General features: G+C 40.3%; 1 protein-coding gene across 3 annotated transcripts in view; it reads right to left on the bottom strand.

Moving 5' to 3' along the window:
- Positions 1 to 2,524: 2,524 nt before the first annotated feature.
- Positions 2,525 to 22,587, bottom strand: part of nol10 (nucleolar protein 10) — a 39,368-nt gene continuing 19,305 nt past the window's right edge. Inside the window, 7 exon segments of one of the 3 annotated variants that reach the window (NM_200237.1) lie at positions 2,525 to 3,391; positions 7,595 to 7,697; positions 12,053 to 12,354; positions 14,232 to 14,393; positions 14,477 to 14,566; positions 14,707 to 14,805; positions 14,891 to 14,970. In NM_200237.1, coding sequence (NP_956531.1) covers positions 3,212 to 3,391; positions 7,595 to 7,697; positions 12,053 to 12,354; positions 14,232 to 14,393; positions 14,477 to 14,566; positions 14,707 to 14,805; positions 14,891 to 14,970 — 1,016 coding nt within the window. In that variant the 3' untranslated portion in view covers positions 2,525 to 3,211. 3 annotated transcript variants of the gene reach the window in all.

Below are 22,587 nucleotides of genomic sequence, written 5' to 3'. Positions count from 1 at the left end.
CTCCCTTTACTCATTTAGGTCATAAAGACACTATTGATTATTGAGCAGGATACCTGAAGCATCATTTTAGCTGCTGACACTGGCTTCCTGCAGTTACTGGCTCTTTCCCTGGACACATCTCCTCCTGGAGGAGCTCCAGCTGTAAAGTGCTCTCTCACTGCCAGCAGACCAGAACAAAAAGGTCATAATTGCCAGATGTCAGAGATCAGCACTCTGAGAGTCACTGAAACTCCAGTAAAATCAGCGTCATCTAGAGGCCTTTGCCTTTCATGTAAGCCACTTCCGATACCAAATGATCCACTAGAAGTCAAGCTATTATTTGCTGTTCTTTAAACTTGGATAGGCGACAAGACTTTTGTCAGGTACTCAGAACACACAGACTGACCTGACTGGTGAAATACTATAAAAATAAAATGATGAGAATGCGTGTGAGTGTGTGGTTTGTGCTGTAATGATGTCACCCTGCTCTTAAAACACACACTGAAGCACTTTCCAAAGGCAAAATAAAACGGCGCATTTCTAGATGATCTCTAACATTACTTTGCAGGATTAAAGACCTAAAACCAGCAACAGAAAACCTCAGCTGGATCGTTTTTCAGGACCTGATGAGAACAATTATGACATTAAACAGTGTTTAGGATGACTGAGATACTGTTATATAGATTTATATATATATATATATATTATATATATATATATATATATATATATATTATTATATATATATATATTATTATATTATTATAATATTATTATATATATAATATTATAATATTATATATGGCATTTACTCTGAATGTGGAATTTGCGCCCACAGAACTGCCACTCACTGGATATTTCCTCTTTTTCAGACCATTCTCTGTAAACCCTGGAGATGGTTGTGCGTGAAAATCTCAGCAGATCAGCAGTTTCTGAAATACCCAGAGCAGCCCGTCTGGCAGCAACAACCATGCCATGTTCAAAGTCACTTAAATCCCCTTTCTTACCCATTCTGATGCTCGCTTCGAACTGCAGCAGATCGTCTTGATCATGTCTACATGCCTAAATGCATTGAGTTGCTGCCATATGATTGGCTGATTAGAAATTTGCATTAACGAGCAGCTTGACAGGTGTACCTAATAAAGTGGCCGGCGAGTGTATATTAAGCTCATGCACTTTCAGTCATCATTATAGTTTCAATGTTTTAGTAAAGAGTCTGTCCTTTTTACTCATTTTGGAAAATAGTTTTTTAGATTACATTGTACATTATTTTTTTACTACAAAGAGTTGTTATATAAGTATATTGCATTTCCCTTTATGCTCCCACTTTACATTAAGTAGCCTTAACCCCTACTGTATGTATTTGCATATAAAAAAGAAATGCAACGTATATTTAGTGCGCTCATATTGTATTGAACAATACTTCCAATACCACTGAGGGGGAAAACAGGTCAGCTTAGGGCAGGTTTAAAAATTTAATTGTAATTATAAATGTAGCAACTACCAATTAAATGCGTCAATTAATTAGCGGGACCCATTTGATTTCCACACGTAATGAGTTATTGAACGTTCAGATTATTTCCAAGTAAATCAAGACGCCTGCTTTTATTAAAACACCCATTACCCAACAGTTTTGAGACGTCGGAGTGATCTGATATGATGGTTGGTTGCAGAACACATCTAAAACAGGAAGTCAGAGAAAACCTGACCCTGAGGGCGGGAGGAAGTGACAAACAGCCGAGAGGAAACCTGCAGCTTTCGCTTCTCGATATTACTCACAATATTCAAATATCAGCAGCTGATAGTTTCACATTCATTAAAGCAGATGCTATCGAAAGCCTAGAAAAGGCTAAAGGGTATTTTAATGCTCACTAAACGGGCAAGTGCTTACAGTGCCACATAAAGAGGATCTATTATGCCCCACTGTACAAAATGTAAAATGCATCTCTGATGTCCAAGTGTAGTTTCAGCTCAAAATACCACACAGATAATCTTTTCTAGCTCTCTGATCCCAATTGGGGTGTTTTGGTGACTGCCGCTTTAAATGCAAATGAGATTGTGGTCTTTTTAGAAGAGGGCGGAGCTACAAATGCCTGTGTGTCAGCATAGTGGCAGATTCAACAACAAGACTAACCTAATATGCTAATGAGGGAGAGATAGTCACTAGTGGGCGGGGCTTTCCCTCTCTGATGACACGTACAAAGGGAGAGTATATATATATATATATATATGAGATGCATTTGTCCAGCAGTTTAATCCAGTGGATGTTTTCATCCTGAACATAACAGAAAGGGAAGGAATCTGAACACCACACAATGGTTAATATGTTTGAATATATTTGTTCTAAGGTGCAGCAAATGATCAGTTAGCCAGTTTTTTTCCTTCACTTTGGTCAATTGGTGAAGTTTGTTCCTCCACTGTCGCCACTGGCTTGTTTTATTTGGGACTAGTGACTTGAATTGATGCACTGAAATACACGCCATGTTACATGTTGAATGAGGATCCATTTTCTGTGTGAATGTCAAAGATCAGAAGAGAGCAGAAGTTGATAAAAAAAAGATGTTTTATGATTCTTCAGCAAACACTGGGTTGTGTTTAGACTGTACGGAGAGATGTTGTGGAAAATAGGGGAGTCTGGTGCACACACACACACGTTCCTATATCACAGCGGAGACTCTCACAGACGTAATGATGTATCCACAAAAGAAAACAAACTAAACCCGACCCTCACAGAAAACAATCTGCACTTTCACATCTTCAAAACACACTAAAAATAAAGATTTATTAGATTTACTTAATATTTTTTAAGGTGAGCAGCTGTAAACAGTTTATATGGGCTGAATTTAAACTAATTAAACTTAATGTTCAGCTTATTCTGTTTGTTTAAATTCAGCCAGTGTACATTGTTTACAACCACTTACCTTAAATAATATGAATAAATCCAATGAATCATCTTTTCCGGTGTGTTTAATTATGTGTCATTTATAAGCTGTGTGATTTAACAATGAAGCCCTCGATTTTGGAAGTCCCCATGAGTCTGTGTGCGTTCAGGTTTAAGTCCCAACTGCGATATAAAAACAAACACACACACGCACACTCACACACACACGCACGCACGCACACACACACACAGCATCTGTAATAGAACATTTACAACAGTCTCTTCAATGTTGGAGTTCTTCCTGCAGATGTCTGTGATCAGACCTTTTTTTTTAAAGTCCTGTTTGTCAGGTTAAAACGGTCTCCTTCCTCTTCCTCCGCCTCTTCCTCTTCCACCACCTCTTCCTCTGCCTCCGCCTCTTCCTCTTCCTCCTCCTCTGTTGGAGTGTAAGTGTCCAGCGGAGCGTCTGATCCTCCTCCTCTCCTCGTGGTGGTCTCGCTCAGCCTGCTGCTGGAACCGCTGCTTCTCCGTCTGATCGACACAAAATCAAGAGTCACGATCAAAAAAATATCGTCTCGTTTTCAGAAAGAGTCAAAATTAAGTGAGTTTTTCCTTAAAACAAGCTAAATAATCTGCCAATGGGGGAAGAGAAGTCTTATTTTTCTTACTTTCTACTTTCCCTGGATTATTTATCTTGACATTAAAGCTAGGGATGTAGCAATATTGTAAATACCGTCATACTGCAATATTAATGTTTTTCAATATTACCGTAGGCGCACGACTCAATAAAACTATATTTCTGAGAAAAGTTTGCTCAGGCGAATGAAGGGAACGGGAGGTAGCGGGAACTACAATTCCCATCAGCCCAGGTGTGGCCATCATCCTTTGCGGTCTGTTGTCACTACAGATCCAGTAATGTGGAAATGGAGTGTGCTGCTTGTAGCGGGGAAGAAAAAGAGCTGCAAATGATCGAACCTAAAGCGTGTTTTAAATGGGATGTGTGGAAGCATTTCGGTTTCTTTCTAATAAGATACGAAAAAGGAGAAAAGGTGACAGACGAAGAAAAAAACAGTATGCAGGCACTGCCAGACTGTGGTGAAATATAAGTCGGGGAATACGGCTAAAAACAGTCATGGGGACTGCAGAACACAGCACACTTGTTAGATTGATGCAGACATTGACTTGCAAAGAGACCTCTATCTCACTCATGGCTTGTCCTCTCAAGTGGTGGAAAGACAATGCACAGCGTTACCCACTGCTGTCAACCTGGGCTAAATCATATCTCTCTGTCCCAGAAACCTCAGTCCCAAATGAGAGGGTGGTTTCTGTTGCAGGGGACATGCCCAGAGATCCCAGCGTTTACCAGATTATAGTTATATGATCATTCTCCTTAAATAACCCATCTCTATCTGAGTGAGTGAGTGATTAAATGTTGAATGTGATGAGTTTTCAACAAAACTAAACTGAAACTATATTTTTTTATATGGTTTAATAGTTTTTTGTTATTAAAATTGAAGTTTCTGTTTGGAAACGTACAGATAGATGGCTGATTTATATGTCATTGATATGTTCAGTGCTAAGGTAAATAAACACTTTTGCCACTTTTTTTTCGAGTCTTTTCATTAGTTTTGCTTTACCTGTAAATTATTCAATAAATACCGTACCGTGCCATTCATATATATATATATATATATATATATATATATATATATATATATATATATATAAATTTGTATTGACCTTATTCTTCAATGCAGAAGTGCACAGGAAGTACGGCTGGGTCAGTTGGCATTTCTGTGTGGAGTTTGCATGTTCTCCCCGTGTTGGCATGGGTTTCCTCCGGGTGCTCCGGTCTCCCCCACAAGTCTAAAGATTTGCGCTATAGGGGAATTGGGTATGCTAAAATTAACCATAGTGTATGAGTGTGTGTGTTTCCCAGAGATGGGTTGCAGCTGGAAGGGCTTCCGCTGCGTAAAGGCTGATTTATACTTCTGCGTCAAACGTCGGCGTATGATACGGCGTTGACGCATAGCCCTTCGCCGTGGACGTCGCTGACGTGCACCTCTCAAAAAATGTAACTACACGTCGCAATGACGCATAGTGCAAGCTCTGTGATTGGTCGGCTTGGTATCGCTGACGAGTCTGGGCGGGGCTGAGAGCCGTGCGAGTTGCGCGAGCCTGATGGAGAGATTGTTTACAAGTGTGGAGTCCCGTGAAGGAGCTCCGGATGGAAAGTTTTGTTTTGTGTTTATCTCATAGTTAAAGTTGCTGCACGTCCGCCGGTTCCTGCCTCAAAATGAGCGAGTTTGAGCCACTTGTACATCCAGGAAGCGTTCAGGAAAAGCAAAACACCAGCGAAGAAACTCAAGGAACATTTACACCTCACTGCCCACTAGCGTTTCAGAAGTGTTAATGCAGACTGACAGAGACAGCGCGCAGAAGTATAAATGCACAGCTACGCGCTTTGCATGCGCTGTGGGTTACTCCGGTCACTTGACGCAGAAGCATAAACCAGGCTTTAAACATATACTGGATAAGTTGGCGGTTCATTCCGTTGTGGTGACCCCTGATTAACATAGGGACTAAGCTGAAAAGAAAATGAATGAATGGGTTTTTATGGACAAAACAACATTATGGAGTTAACACGGACAAAAAAAATAGCTTAGTTTGGGACTTGTGGAGCAGAGCATGGATGGATTTGCTCTTCAGTGTTTAGACTTTCAGCAGTGAAAATTAAACCACACTGAACTGAAATAAACTGAACTTCAACTCTGAACACTGGACTGACGCAGTTTCAGTTTACTAGAACGTCTGTGTTCAGCTGCTGCCGCACAATCTACATGGTAAAGAAATAAACAATGACTGCTTTTTCCAACATTCTTCATAATTTCTTTTATGCTCAACAGAAGGAACTCTGATTACTGAATACATGTTCATTTCTGTGTGAACTGCCCCTTTGAAAACAGCACTTGAGTCTTTATTGCGAAGGACGTCCTGCTTCACAATCATTGATCCTTGGAAAATCTTATCAGGAGCAGCTCAAACGACCAAGTTAGCAAAACATTTCCATACATAAATCCAGCGGAGAGCGAGTTCAGAGAACGAGGAGTGTGGGAATGAAAGAGTTGCACAAACGGTCAAAGGACAGAAAGCCTTTCATCAGAGTCCGTGCGGGTCAGCAGAAATCTGAGCTCAAATGTGGAAATCTGAGGCGCTCTGAGGACATCACAATCTTCATTAAAGCAGAGACGTGAAGATAAAAGAAGCAAAGCAGCTCTTATAGGGGTGCGATATCATATGTTACACTTTAGATGATGTGTGATGTAGCAATGTGTGAACAAACATCTCTGAATGCAAGACGCTCAAAGTTCAATGCAAAGGAAGACATTGGCTTTTACAGAGTTAGCTTAGCAAAGCCTAAAGCGAAGGATATTTGAGGACTACAAAAAATACATCCGGGTTAATGATGTCATAAACCTTTCAGGTTATTTGCATTAATCACGTGCAGCAAAGGGGCGTGGCCAGAGGTGCTGTAATGCTACAGCAGAGAAAGCTAAAATGGCGTCCAAACGCTGCTATTTCCACAGAGCCTCTTCTGTTTCTGTATTTGGGCTTCCAAAGGACACGACACGAAGAGAGAAGTGATTATAGTTTAATTTCATTATGTTCCAGAGAATTATAAAGATATAGCTCTAGCATTTGACAAAGGACAGCTTCCAGAATCTCCCCCAGTGCGGTGCTGGATTTGGCTGAAACTCCTCCAAGGAGGAGCAGCTCAACCATAATAGATGAAGATGTGGATCGTGAGCCACAAGTGTTTTTTTTTGTTAAATATGATCTATTACTTACACAGTGTCTAGCATTAACGGTATGTTGTAGCGAGGACGTAAACAAGGATGCAAACAATGGGAAATGCTGTTCGGCACCGCTAACAATTAAGCTACAAACTCCATCAAACCCCTGTAAACACCCACAATCTTCAGCAGCGCTGCAGTGCCTCTCTATGCGGATGCTTTCCATGCGTTCTACATCTCAAATAATAAACTAGCAAAAGATGCGAATGTTTCGTAATACTTACACGTTTATAACACGAATATATAGGAAAGGCACTTGTCAGATGTTATTTTAGAGAGCAGGCGTGAGCTTCAGCTGTGTGCTCTGTGTCATTTTCTGTCATTTTACATGTTCACACTCTGGACCACAATCTTAAGAAACACATGACTGGAGCAGACGACTCTTTTAGAAACCAGGACTAGTTGTAAATCAGCCCAATCAATAAAGGAGAACTATCATGCCCCTTTTCACAAAACTGACCCTTTTAACCTTTGATCCTAAATGTGGCGTTTTGGTGATCGCAGATGTTGTTAATTCTGTATAATTTGTTTGTTTTAAAATTTTTTTAAAGGGAAAAATACATACAAAAAGTACCGATAAGAGAACTGTTAAAATACCGAACAGATAAGTGGCATAGATAAAAGTAGTAAAACCGTTAAAACCTTAACGACACCCATCCCTAGCTGCCACACAATTGGGTTTAAACCTCTTATAAAAGTGACATGTTCATAATAGATTTGCTTTACAGGGCCCCTTTTATGGATTTTGAAATGTACATTTAGGGTTATGGAAATATTACTGTTTAAAGTAACTCAGTCAGTGATATCAAAATGATAAGAAGGCAATCGTAACCGAACTGCACAGGTGGCTGCTGGGATTGTCTGTGCTCATCAAACGTACCTTCTTGAGGGTGAACGTGAGCTGTTTGCTGCCCACTGCGGTGTCGTTGAGGCTCAGTGTGTCTGATTTCTCCAAACGCTGCAGACGCTCCTCTAAAGATGCCCTGAAAGACGGAAGAAACACATCAGGGCTCATGTGGCTCATTAAATATGATCTTTATGCATAATGTATTGTAGTGTGTTTTTTTTATTTACTGCCATGTCAGCTTTATTAGCATTATCTTCATGGCAAAAACTCTATAAAAAAAAAATATATATATATTTAAAATAAATAAATAAACTAGTGCTGTCAATCGATTAAAAAAAAACTAATTAATCACACCTTTTTAAAAAAATTAATCGCGATTAATCGCATTTAAAATACTGAAACTTGTAATTTTGGCTATTCAAATGTAAAATTTATGTAAACGCAAGACAAAAACTATTTAAATTCAAAATATAATTGTTTAATAGAATTTTTGTTTAACTTGTAACACAGATTTCTTCATGTAAACAACAAACCCACAATAAACCATCAAGATCCTGGCTTGACAGCCATATTTATTACAGAAATTAAAACACAGGCATGTTAATGACATTTACATTTCAAAACAATCAATGCCAATAAAGAAAACATTGATTTCCATGTTGGATTCTAAGTGGACTGCAAAAAAATGCCAAAATACAGGAATTACAGATATGGAAAATGGAAAATTATAATAATAAACTATTGAATACAAACTGTTGCACTCACTGTAAAGTTTTAATGCTGTGAGTTGAGAACGTTAATTATAGAGTAGAAACAATTTAGCTTAATCCTCCTTTACATTCATCCAGTTGCTAAGACTAGAAGTATCCTGCAAGTGCACAGAGACTCCCAAATGCCCGCAAATGAATGATAATTTCTCACAAACCGGTCGTTAAATACATTGCACACCCCTCTCCCCCTCTGACACAGACACACACACAAGGCGCTGCAGACGTTTTGGCCCCAACGGCCTTCCATACTGGAGCGACTCCCCTCAGATTCAACACGCATGATCACGTTCATCAAATTTGCTTAAACTAAGCGTCCTAAAGTATTACTGTATTTCACAAGGATTCTGACACAACAACGCGAAGCATACGCTTTCATTGCGTTTATTGAGGAAACACGCTAAACTTGGAGGGCTCATGCTGAAAGGCAGAGTAATGCCCTGTCTTTGACAGCTCCCGACTTCACCAGAGACTTTCTGAGTACATTTACATAAGACACCAATACTCCGATTTTAATATGATTAAGATTATACTCTAATTAAAAGTCTGCCGTGTAGCCTAAGCAGTGATTTTATTACCTTAAAGGAACACCGAGTCACGAAATGCGGAGGATTTTCTTTCTGTTCGCCACGCGGTATCATCTTACAACTGAAGTCGAAAGTTAAAAATGAAACACCCAAAATTGCATGAAACTTTGGAGAGCCTGGTGATGCGACTAATTGTTTTATACTGGAACTTGCCTTCAAAAAGTGCTTCCTTGGTCTTATCCACATTTATTGCATGTTGAACACACGTCCACCACAACAGGAAGTAAAAAAAACCTGCAACTGCGTTAATTGCATTCATTTTTTTTTCGCGTTAATTATTTAAAATTAACCGCATGCATTAACGCACTAATTTTGACAGCGCTAAAATAAACATTATAAAACTAAATTACCTAAAAAATTTAATTTTACTCAATTTATTAAGAGAGTTCCCTTCATCATTGCCTTCTAGAAGCAGTAAAAGCAGGACAGTCCAATAAAATGCTTATTTGAATGCTTTAAGGCTGATTTATACTTCTGCGTCAAACACCGGCGTATGCAACGGCGCTGACGCATAGCCCTTCGCCGTGGCCATCGCTGACGTGCACCTCTCAAAAATTGTAACTACACGTCGCAACGACGCGTAGCCTAAGCTCTGTGATTGGTCGGCTTGGTAGCGCTGACGAGTCTGGGCGGGACCGAGAGCCGTGCGAATGGCGCGAACCCAATGAAGCGATTGTTTACAAGTGTGGAGTCCTGTGAAGGAGCTCCTGATGGAAAGTTTAGTTTTGTGTTTACCTCATAGTTAAAGTTGTTGCACGTCCGCCGTTCCCTGCCTCAAAATGAGCGAGTTTGAGCCACTTGTACATCCCGGAAGTGTTCAGGAAATGCAAAAAAGTAGCGAAGAAACTTGACACAGAGGAACATTTACACCTCACTGCCAACTAGCGCTTCGGAAGTGTTAATGCTGACCGACAGAGACAGCGTGCTGAAGTATAAATGCACAGCTACACGCGTTGCCTGCGCCGTGGGTTACGCCGGTCACCTGACGCAGAAGTATAAATCAGGCTTTAGAACGCATCCTACTTAAAGTCTGCTTGAAATCCCAATGTACAATGGTTATTTTGCTAGCGCATGTTAGTCTTAAAGTGAACAAATAATCCACACAAGGTTAATCCACTGAGAAAAAAACCCCCATTAAACTGGTAATCTTTCATTTTACAAATCTTTGACTATACTGGAATCAAAGTTGCAGCAACCAAGGTCACAAATATTCAATTTCACATTGACTTTGCTATGGGAAAACCCTGCGAGAAGAAAGTGTAAATGTTTAACCGTGTAAAGCTCGAGCGAGAGGGCAATTGTCCTGCACTTTAGGAGCTTCAGGAAGACATGCTCACTATATTTGGCTCATTTATATGTGGCCCGGAGTCAACATGTGTTACCTGTCAATAAACCACACATGAGAGTCAGACAAGGTCAGGACAGCCGCAGCGCTCGTCAGCACTTATCCAGATCTTAAAGGGTTAATCTCACTGCATATCGAGCACGACATTTACATTCGAGGCATTTTCACTCATTAAAAATGATTCCAAACTCAAGTAGTGGCGATTACTTCCACTTACTGCCTCCAAAACCTACAACAAAAAAGTGTATTGGCTTAATGTCAGTGTGACAAAAGAGTTTTTTTAATTGTTGCAAAATTATTAAAGATAAAAAAGCTGTAAAATCAGTTGTGCATCAGTATTCACAGCCTTTGCTCAACACTTTGTTGATGCACATTTGGCAGCGATTGCAGCCTCAAGTCTTATTGAATATGATGTCACAAGCTTGGCACACCTGTCTTTGGGAATTTCTGCCCGTTCCTCTTTGTAGGACATCTCAAGCGACGGTGTACAGCTATTTTCAGATCTCTCCAGAGATGTTCACTAGGATTTAGGTCTGGGCTCTGGCTGGGCCACTCAAGAACATTCACTGAGTTGTTGTGAAGCCACTGCATTTGATATTTTGGCTGTGTGCTTTGGGTCATTGTCCTGCTGGAAGATGAACCGTCGCCCCAGTCTGAGGTCAAGAGCACTCTTGTGCAGGTCTTCATTCAGGATGTCTCTGTACATCGCTGCATTCATCTTCCCCTCTATCCTGACTAGTCTTCCAGTTCCTGCTGCTGAAACACATCCCCACAGCATGATGCCAACACCACCATGCTTCACTGTAGGGATGCTGTTAGCCTGCTGATGAGCGCTGCCTGCTGTTCTCCAAACGTAACGCCTGGCGTTCACTCCAAACATTTCAATTTGAGTCTTATCAGAGCAGAGAGTTTAGTTTCTGCTGGTCTGAGAGTCCTTCAGATGGCTTTTGGAAAATTCAAGGCGGGGGGAGTGTCTTCCGTCTGGCCACTCTACCATACAGGCCTGATTGGTGGATTGCTGCACAGATGGTTGTCCTTCTGTAAGGTTCTCCTCTCTCCACAGAAGAACGCTTGAGCTCAGACAGAGTGACCATCGGGTTATTGATCACCTCCCTGACTAAGGCCATCTCCCCCAATCACTCAGCTTAGATGGCCGGCCAGCTCTAGGAAGAGTCCTGGTGGTTCCAAACATCTTCCACTTACATATGATGGAGGCCGCTGTGCTCATTGGAGCTTTCAGAGCAGCAGAAATCTTTCTGTCACCTTTCCCAGCCTTGTGCCTCGAGGCAATCCTGTCTCGGAGATCTACAGACAGTTCCTTTGTCTTCATGCTTGGTTTGTGCTTTGACATGCACTGTCAACCCTGGGCCCTTATATAGACAGGTGTAGCCTTTTTAAATCATGTCCAATCAGCTGAATTGACCACAGGTGAACTCTAATGAAGCTGCTGAAACATCTCAAGAATGATCAGTGGAGACAGAATGTACCCGAGCTCAATGTAGAGCTTGCACAGCCTGTGAATACTGATGTACATGCGATTTTCAGGCTTTTTATTTTTAATAGATTTGCAACAATTTCAAAAACTCTTTATCCACATTGTCATTATGGGGGATTGTGTGTAGAATGTTGAGGAAATACATCAATTTAATCCAATTTGGAATAAGGCTGTAACATAAACACATAAGGAAAAAGTGAAGCGCTATCAAGACTTCCCGCATGCACTGTAGTACATACTAGAGTAGTAGGCGATGTCGGACAGCCCTAGTGTTTCTCAGCTGGAGTGTTGACCTACTTGTGCGTCTTCTGCTTGCGGGAGACGTCGCTGAAGCTGCGAAACTCCTCTCCGCTCTTGATCTGGTAGAAGCGGGGCTGCTGCGCACCGTGGCTCTGCTGTGTGTGTGTATCACTGCTCTGCAGGCGGGTGTTTCGGTCCTGCTGGCGTCTCTCCTGCCTCTGGATGTAGCTGCGCTCTCGCTCCTCCATGCGCAGAAGACGCCGCTGCTCGCGCACCTCCTGAACCCAGCCTTTATCATCCTCATCTGAGCTGTCGTCCTCCGAGCTGCCGCGGCCCTCCGGCTCCTGCTCCTCCTCAGCCTGAAACACACACACACCAGCTCTTTTACCACACTCATCACTACGCACTTATTCTCATAAGATGAAGTTTCAGCTCAAAATAGCACACAGATAATGTTCCCCACCTCTCTGAAACGGACCCTTTTAGGCTCTGATCCTAATTGTGGTGTTTTGGTGACTGTCGCTTTAAATTTAAATGAGATTGTGCTCTATTGAGAAGAGGGCGGAGCTACAAATACCTGTGTGTCAGCATAGTGGCATGTGTGCTTTAGTGTCAGTGTGAGAAATTTTCTGTCAGTATGTCTGCGTATGTGTGTTTGAGAATGTATGTTTATGTGTGTGTGTGTGTGTGTGTGTGAGTGCACGAGTGTGTGTTTGTATGGGTGTCTGTGTATTTGTTTGTATGTGTCTGTGTGCATGCATGCATGACTGTGTATTTGTGCGTGTTTATGTGCATGTGTTTGTATATGTGTGTGTGTGTGTGTGTTTATACGTATGCGTGTGTACGCATGTGTGTATATATATGTCTTTATATGCGCGTTTGTGTATTTGTTTGTATGTGTCTGTGTGCATGCATGCATGACTGTGTATTTGTGCGTGTTTATGTGCATGTGTTTTTATATGTGTGTGTGTGTGTGTTTATGCGTATGCGTGTGTACGCATGTGTGTATATATATGTCTTTATATGCGTGTTTGTGTATTTGTTTGTATGTGTCTGTGTGCATGCATGCATGACTGTGTATTTGTGCGTGTTTATGTGCATGTGTTTGTATATGTGTGTGTGTGTGTTTATGCGTATGTACGCATGTGTGTATATATATGTCTTTATATGCTTGTTTGTGTGTGTGTGTGTATGCATGCATGCATGTCTGTGTATTTGTGTGTACACACACACACACACACACACACACACACACACACACACACACACACACACACACACACACACACACACACACACACGTAGGCATTTGCGTGCATATGCCTGTGTATGTATGCGTATGCATGTATGTGTGTGTGTGTGTATGTGTCTCTATGTGTGTGTATGCATATATGTGTGCGTGTGTGTCTGTATGGGTGTGTGCACGTGTGCGCAAGTGTGTCTTTTGTATTTGTGTACGTGAGAATGTGCGTGTGTCTGTGTGTGAATACATGTGTGCTTGTGTTTGTATGTGTGTGTGTTTGCATGTATGTGCATATATGTCTGTGTATGTGTGTGCATGTCTGTGTATTTGTGTGTGTGTATATGTGTATGCATTTGTGTCTATATGTGTGTGTATATGTGCATGTGTTTGTATATGTGTGTGTTTATGAGTATGTGTGTGCGTGTATGCGTATGCATGCAAGCGTATATATGTGTGTGTGTATATGTTTATGCATATATGTGTGTGTGTGTGTTTATGCGTATGTGTGCGCGCATGTATGTGTATATTTGTCTGTGTGTGTATGCGTATATGTGTATGCATGTATGTACGCCTATATGTGTGCATGTATGTGTGTGTGCATGTGTGCGCAAGTGTGTCTGTGTATTTGTTTTTGTGTATGTGAAAATGTGCATGCTTCTGAGTATACGTGTATGTGCGTGCATGCATGCATATTTGTGTGTGTGTGTGTATTTGTGTATTCATTTTTCTCTACATGTGTGTATATGTGCATGTGTTTGTATATGTTTGTGCGCGCATGTATGTGTGTATGTATGCATATATGCGTGTGTGTGTGTGTGTATGTAAATTCATGTATGTGTATTTGTGCGCGCGCATATGCTTATATATGTGTCTGTATGCATTTATGTGTGCATCAATGTGTGTATGTGTATGCATATGTGTGGCCATATGTGTATGCATATATATGTGTGTGTATGTGTGTATATGTATCTGTATATGTGTAGAAGTGTATACCTGCTCCTGCTCTTCCTCCAGCAGGCTCTTCCTCCTCCTCTCCGCCACAGTAGAGATGATGGGGTTGAGCAGTCTGAACTCTTCGCTCCGCTCGTCCACCTGGTAATCAGGGTTCTCGAACATCACCTTGAAGCGCTCGTCCATCAGCAGATTCCCGGCGACCTGCAGACAAACACAGACCATAGCAGAGCGAGAGAGATAAAGCAAACCCAGATCCAGCTGCTCTCTGTTTAAAGGAAACTCACATTGGCCTTCTTCTTCTTCTTCTTGTTTGTCAGCTCAGTGTCCTCCTCCATCAGCTTCAGGGCCAGCTCCTTGTTGACCTTCGGCAGCTTCTGTTAGAGGCAAACAAGAGGGGAAAAAACCCAAACCCAAAATAATGAAAGGAAAAACTCCACGATGGCGTTATCAAGACTTTCAGAAAGAGGAAAACAATAGTGCGAGACTGACTAAATGTCCTCTTTCTTCAACGCACCTTCAGCTGGACTCTCTGAGCTCTGGATTCCTCGATCTTCTGTCTGATCTTGTCTTTGCGGTACTCCTCGTAGGCGAACGGGTTCACCATGGTCTTCACCTGCAGCGGCACAAACCACAAATCGGGATTAAACCACATGGAGATGGACAGAACAACACCGCAGGAGCTCTGTAAAGATCTGCACCTTGTGGTAGAGTCTGATGTCCATGAAGAAGCCGTGCATGTAGGCCCTGAGCAGAGGAGAGCCAATCAGATGAGCCAGACCTGAAATATATATAAATACAGCACATCAGTCATTAAGAACCCTCTTGTTCAGTTTTGACAGTGGTTTGGGTGAAGCCACTTATGATCACTCCCACGTTAAGAAAAAAATACTATAGTAATTTATAATAAATACATGTGCCTTTAAACCATACTAATGATGCATACTAATGGTGATTCTACAGTTGCTATAGTAACACGACAACTATAGTAATTGATCTGTTGTGCTGATTCAACAGTTGCTATGGTAACACGACAACTACAGTAATTGATCTGTTTTGGTGATTCTACAGTTGCTATAGTAACACGACAACTACAGTAATTGATCTGTTGTGGTGATTCCACAGTTGCTATGGTAACACACCAACTGTAGTAACTAATCTGTTGTGGTGATTCTACAGTTGCCATAGTAACACGACAACTATAGTAATTGATCTGTTGTGCTGATTCGACAGTTGCTATGGTAACACGACAACTACAGTAATTGATCTGTTGTGGTGATTCTACAGTTGCTATGGTAACACGACAACTACAGTAATTGATCTGTTGTGGTGATTCTACAGTTGCTATGGTAACACGACAACTACAGTAATTGATCTGTTGTGGTGATTCTACAGTTGCCATAGTAACACGACAACTATAGTAATTGATCTGTTGTGGTGATTCTACAGTTGCCATAGTAACACGACAACTATAATAATTAATCTGTTGTGGTGATTCTACAGTTGCTATGGTAACACGACAACTATAATAATTAATCTGTTGTGGTGATTCTACAGTTGCTATAGTAACACAACAACTATAGTAATTAATATGCTGTGGTGATTCTACAGTTGCTACGGTAACACGACAACTATAGTAATCGATCTGTTGTGGTGATTCTACAGTTGCTATAGTAAAACGACAACTATAGTAATCAATCTGTTGTGGTGATTATACAGTTGCTATGGTAACACGACAACTAATGTCATGACAACAATGGCTATAGTAGCATGACAATAACAATTCAGGGGGTTAATTAATAATAATGTCTGCAACTGTAAATAAATAAATAAATTAGTAATTTGAGCAAATGATTCCAGCATATCCATGTTTGTCAGAACTGTTGTTTGACTCAACATAATTGAACACTTTTTATTGTAAATTAATTGTTTAATTAGCTGTTGTCTTTTGCTGTATTTGAAAAAAAAAACAAGCTGCAGTTCACCTCAATGTTTCCTGTTGTTTTGCATTAAATATAAAATCAAGATATCTTGGAAGAGTCGTAGAATATCAGTAGACCCTGAAGGGAATGTTCCAGCCCGCTTTGTCATATAATTAGCTGTAGCTTGTTTTATTGCTCTGGGCTGGTCAGGATGGGTTCAGACAGATAGTGTTGTACCGCTTCACTTTTACAGCGAATACTGACGTGTCTTTATCCGAAGGAAAATTGGAAAGCGTTAACGGCTTAGCTGACTTCAATAAATACTTTTTGTAATCAGTGGGGTGTCTCGTCATCACTCAATACAGACAAAGTTTAGCTGAATTCCTCAAATGTTTCACATTGTACAAGAAATGCAGGGTTAAACACAATTCATTCCTGTCGTCCCAACACAAATGAATTAAGTTTTTGACCAAACTTCATCATTATTGTTCATTTTATTAGTTTGCTGGAAATTAGAACTGAATTTAGAAATCATTTTTTTATTATATATTTTTATTTCGCTTTTTCAAGAATTAACAATACAGAACATCAAAACAACAACAAACAAACTAAATTAAAACATACACAGTATATTAAATAAATAAGTAAAATTAAATTAAATAAATAAATAAAAAGGGAGGAGATACAGTATAAGCTAGTAGAAACAAAAACATTTTGTCAAATCAAATCAAGTGGTACTGTTTTAATGTAGTTCATAAATGGATTCCAAATCTTTTTAAATACTTCATCCTTTCCTGAAGTGTGGTCCTGAATATGTGATCTTCTCCAATGGTATACAGTTGCAAACTTCTGAGATCCACAGTCCAATTGGTACATCAATGTCTGTTTTCCATTTTAAAGCAATGCATTTTTTAGCTATTGTCAGCAACATTTGGGTAAGTTTAATAGCATAGTTATGCTGGAGGTTAGAAGAAATCATTTTAAAACAAATCTTTGAGCTTAACAAATTCAGTTTTTCCACTTACAAAGTCCGCCATGTAAATAGCAAATGCGCTATGTCACAACATAAAAGGCTCTTAAAGGGAATGGGAGATGAGAATCTGATTGGTTTATTCTCAAAACATACCTATAACTCATTAAGAGAACAAGCTCAACCCTGTTAGACCATGCGCCACGGAGCAAAGTGGATTTCTCCGTTCCTAATATAGCAAAAGTGGATTTAGACACGGCCTTAATGCTTTTGCGCCCTGCGCTTTGGACTTTGCTCATGGATTGTCAAAATAGAGCGCTATATGTTAACTAGAGTTTGACTCATATGGGTTTTTTGGGGCCGATGCAGTCACAAATTATATTAAAGTATTACATCCCATTTCCATTCATACTCGCATTCATACTGTAGACCATTTCAATGTGCTGATGTCATTGGCCCATGAGCATTTCCTGCTTGGTATCATATCTGTAACAAGAAGCCATTCTATCATAACTCGATGCTGTAACATCATAACATTATTTATCAGTATGTGGAACGTTTTGGACCCTCAGAAGCTTTGGAAATTTAAAATGTAAAAAATGTGAAACATTTCCGTTTACATCCCTCAAAACTGGTCTATATAGAACGCACTTTTCTAACAGTTGTGTAATAAATCGAAACTGGAATGTAGTAGATACTCGAGTAGTAGGCGATTTTATACATAGTCACTTAGTTTAGTTCAAGTAGCTTGTTACAATTCTCTTAATGAAATCCTTTGCCTCAAGGACATTTTCCCCCTTAGGGTTACCCCAAGTCAAATTACTAAAGGACTGTGCAACTGGGCACAGAGTCAACTTAAAGGGCCATGAAACCCCCCAGCTTCAGCAGGGAGTTTTCACACCTCTAGTTTGGAAAAAGTCAGGAAAGTGGGTGTGTCTAGCTCTGTTTGGGTGGGTGAGTGTCGGGGTGGGAAAATGGGCAGGGTTTGAATAAAAATGGGAGTTGCCATTTGGGCACGTGCTGCGGACCGAAAAAAAAAAAAAAAACACACACACAAACACGCACGCAGGGGAGAATGACAGTGTGTTTAATGACGGTGAAATGTTTGATACTGCACGTCGTATAATGCCGAGTTCAGACGGCAGGATTTTCAAAGTAGTCGTGTCACAGATGTTTTCACACTGCATGACTATCTGCACTAGCGTTTCGCCGCTGCTTTGTTTACACTGCAAGATGGATCAGCGACAGGGACTTTCACATTGCATGACTTTACTATAGGAAGAATCGCCAACAACTTCGTCCAAACTACGTCTCACAGCCAAAAACACGAAGTATATCTTTTGTTATTAACTACATAATGAGAAAGAAGCCTTTAATGGGGTAGAAAATGTACATATTCGCTCACCTGGGTTTAAAGGGAATTAGCCATTTCTCCTCAACGTTCATAATAAACTAATTTCTTTCTGTATTAAACGTCAAACAGACACGGTTGCTCCTGAGTCCTGTCAAACCTCCACTAGTTTTTCCTCCATTTCGTGCGTCCAAATAAACCGAAAAAGAGCGCTTTTAACTTCTCCCCCAGCCTCCCGCTGGCCTGCAGCAGGTATACACACACACACACAAGTGAAAGCTGCTCTCTCATTGGCTGTAGGCGATCGCTGATGTTATTTTCAGTCAGAACTCAATTCACACAGCATGATTTGAATCGCCGACAGCTCCAGATATTCAGCACGCCAAATATCTCACAGGCATCGGCAACTCATCGGTGATTCTCTCAGATCGCGTCTTTGATAGTTCATACTGTGTGATTGTCACTCACGTGCATGAGCAGCGATTTGCCTGTGATTTCAGACATTTGTCGGCGATTTCTCAAAACCTGTCGGCGAGTCAAAATCGGGGCTAAAATCACGCAGTCTGAACTAGGCATAAGAGAAAAAGGCCTCTGCATTTCTCTGTAACTCAGACGCACTCAGTAGGTCAGAAAGCTGTGTGTGTGTAGACTATCCTGTCACAAAATGCGGCAAAACTTAAACACGATGGTCGGCAAAAGTTTGCTTGCAGTGTTCACGTGTTTACACACAGAGATCAGCATTTACAGCAGATCTTTCAATATTGTAGTGATATTAACGTAAACTAAGTACCTTAGAAATCATTCTGACTAAGATCTGTCTTTAAACACTGACAGAGTACAGCTGACCATACCAACTATAACTGTGCCATCTGAATGAACAAAGAAAGGGCGCTGATCACACACACTTACCGAATCTGTAGACAGGAATAATCAGCACATACTGGAGCTGCGTCTTTATTAAGAGGAGACGAGCAGCAAATTCGGATCTCACCATTTATGAGAAATGCTCTCGAGTAAAAATTTTCCAAACAAACGCGTTTCTGCCGCACGTCGCGTTTACGGATCTACACGCGAGTCCAGCAGCGCTCTCATAGAGAGAAAATGAAACAAAACTTTCACAACACTGGCGATCTGTATCTCCAAACAATTCTTATTCATTTCCAACAACTTCTGGCAACTTGACGTGTGTCGTCTCTCTGCCGTCTGAACACTGTTTCAGGTACAGTCTAAGAAAGCTAGCATGCATATTAATGAAGTTGCAGCGCATATATAATGGTGCACGCTGATTGGTTTGAACCAAGCCTTACTCCTGAATGAATGCAACACACTCAGAGACGACATATGGGACGCTGCATGCTGGAATACACGCTAAGATCTCATTGCCGTGACGCAGCTTCAAAAATTAGTTTCAAACCGGAAGTACGAATTTGCTCGAAATAACGCAAAAACAACCAATTTTCTCTTTTTAGTGAGATATATGTGTCCTAATAGTGTTTCTAGCAGTGTGGGACACATATACGACTGTCGACAGCTCAAATAATGTGTTCTGGTGTTTCGTGGCCCTTTAATCTCAAAATATTTACAGTTGAAGTCGAAATTATTTAATATTTTTTTCTTTTTCGAATATTTCCCAAATGATGGACATTTTCACAGTGTTTCCTCTAATATTTGTTCTTCTGGAGAAAGTCTTATTTGTTTAATATCGGCTAGAATAAAAGCAGTTTTAAATAGTTTTAAACCCATTTAAGGTCAATATTATTCGCCCCCTTCAGCAATTTTAGTGTTGGATTGTTTCCAGAACAAACCACTGTTATACAATGACTTGCCTAATTACCCTAACTTTACCCTAATTACCCTAGTGAAGCCTTTACATGTCACTTTAAGCTGAATACTAGTGTCTTGAGGAATATCTAGTCTAATATTATGTGCTGTCATCATGACAAAGAGAAAATAAATCAGTTATTAGAGATGAGTTATTAAAACTATTATGATTAGACATGTGTCAGAAAAATCTTCTCTCTGTTAAACACAAATTGGGGAAAAAAATAAACAGGGGCGAATAACTCTGACTTGCACTGTGTATATGCAGTAAAACGATATATAGTAAAGCAATTAAGTTGTTCCAGAACCCAATTCAATACTTGTTATAGCTGGACGTGTTACATAACGGTGCCCACATGCTGATCTACGTCACCCCGCCTCATATGAGCCTCTTTCTGCAGACGGACGCATTCCTGAGCTGCTTTCCCATCCTCGACACACACACACACACACACACACACACACACACACACACACACACACACACAGACACAGACACACACACAGACACACACACACACACAGCTGCCTCTTATCTGCGCTGCAGGCCATGATAGCAGTATCTGTTGACTACAGTGTCTGTGCATATCTCCGCATGGTAAAGCACACCTGAAACTGATCATCTGCTGGAATGTTTTCCTAGTAAATACTTTATATCCAGGCTCACACCTCAACGTCGTATATTACATGCCATAACGTGCTCCCGTGATGATGAATCTATGGGTGGATTAAACAGTAGTCAACATTTGAAGTGGATCAAAACCTTTCATTAAAGTCATCCTAAAACTATTTCAGCCACTCTTGTCTTGGGGCAATTTTTCATAACTTTTTTGATGCACTTTAAATGTTGACTACTGTGTATAGGCATTGGTAAAGCTAGGCTGGAAACAAATCCCAGGATATGTACAGAACTTCTTAAGTTGAATTTAATACCTTTTACTACCTTTTTTTAATACCGTCAAAACCATTTAAATGCCAGCACGACTGTAGTGGCGTAAAAGAAATATCCTTCCAAATGGAATAACATATTGCAGATAACATTTACATTTAAGTAAAGCAGACGGATTAATCAAGATGTCAGAATGTCATCAATGTCAATAGCCGCTCTTCTAAGAACAGTTCAGTACGGTTACGGTTGTTTCTCCAGGGAGATTAAAATGGCGCAGTTACAAACCGTTCTCGGCACGTTTAGACCAATGTTTCTCAAACTTTTTCAGTCTAAGGCCCCTTTGTGTCGGGCAAAACCCTTTAATAACATTAGGGGTGTCCAAATGAATTGTTTCTCTGATTTTTGGGGAAAATCTTCAGATGTTTTCCTGCTGTTTTTTCATTGTTAATAGACCCAAACCCATTAACAGCACTGTTTGTAATCCTACCAGAATATGCTGAATTAAATTCATGGAAAGCCGATAGCGTAGCCCTTGCAACCTCACTGGCTAGACGACTTAATCTTATGAATTGGAAGTCAGCAGCTCCCCCTTCTTAATGGGTTTTTGATTTCCTGCATGCTCTTCAGATGGAGAAGATTCGGTTTGCAATAAAACAAAAGCCAGAACTGTTACAGAAAGTCTGGAGCCCTTTTCTAACTTTTTTAAGGAGACAACGATATCTTAATTGCCTTTCTACCTTTCCTTTCTTTGTATTATTTATTTTTATTTGTTTATTAATTATTTTTATTTGTTTGTTCTTGTATTTTTGTTATCTTATGTTTGTATATCTTTGTGTATAAATGTGGTATTTTATCTTTATTTATAGACTTATTTAGAGTATAATTACGTTTTCCTGAAAATGTCTTGTTTGGGGAATTGTATCAGTGCGTATATCTGTATGTATCAATATTATGTATATTTTAATGTCTGACCTAAGATGAACCTTAAAAAAAAAAAAAAAAATAGTTTCTTCGGTGCACCGTGATGCAGACGTGGACAATTCGGTAACAGTTCAGTAATTTTCATAACTTAATGTCGTACACCCCGCCCACCAAAAGGGTACCCTTTGTGGTGGAAACACAAGCCTGATAAAGGTGACCCGTACTGACCCGAACCATACCGTACTGAACCAGTCAGTGACAACAAGCCATTTCACTGCGATTGAAAGATGAAAGTAAGCTCCATTTCTCTCTCTCTCTCACTGTGGCCCATTTCACCTGCTGGCGTGACTTTTCCTCTCCTCTCGGCTGTTAATGCAACACTTCCAGATAGAGGTCTGTGTGTGTGTTTATGTATGTGAATGAGAGAGAGCGTGATGCTGTGTGTTGCTTGCTTGTTGCTGTGTGTCTTTAATAAAAAGACATATTGAATAAAAGTCCCGTGCTTATTTAATAAAAGTAGGCGC

Source organism: Danio rerio, chromosome 17 (assembly GCF_049306965.1).
Source record: "Danio rerio strain Tuebingen ecotype United States chromosome 17, GRCz12tu, whole genome shotgun sequence".
NCBI classification, from domain to species: Eukaryota; Metazoa; Chordata; class Actinopteri; order Cypriniformes; family Danionidae; genus Danio; species Danio rerio.
This window is presented reverse-complemented; position numbering and strand designations above follow the sequence as displayed.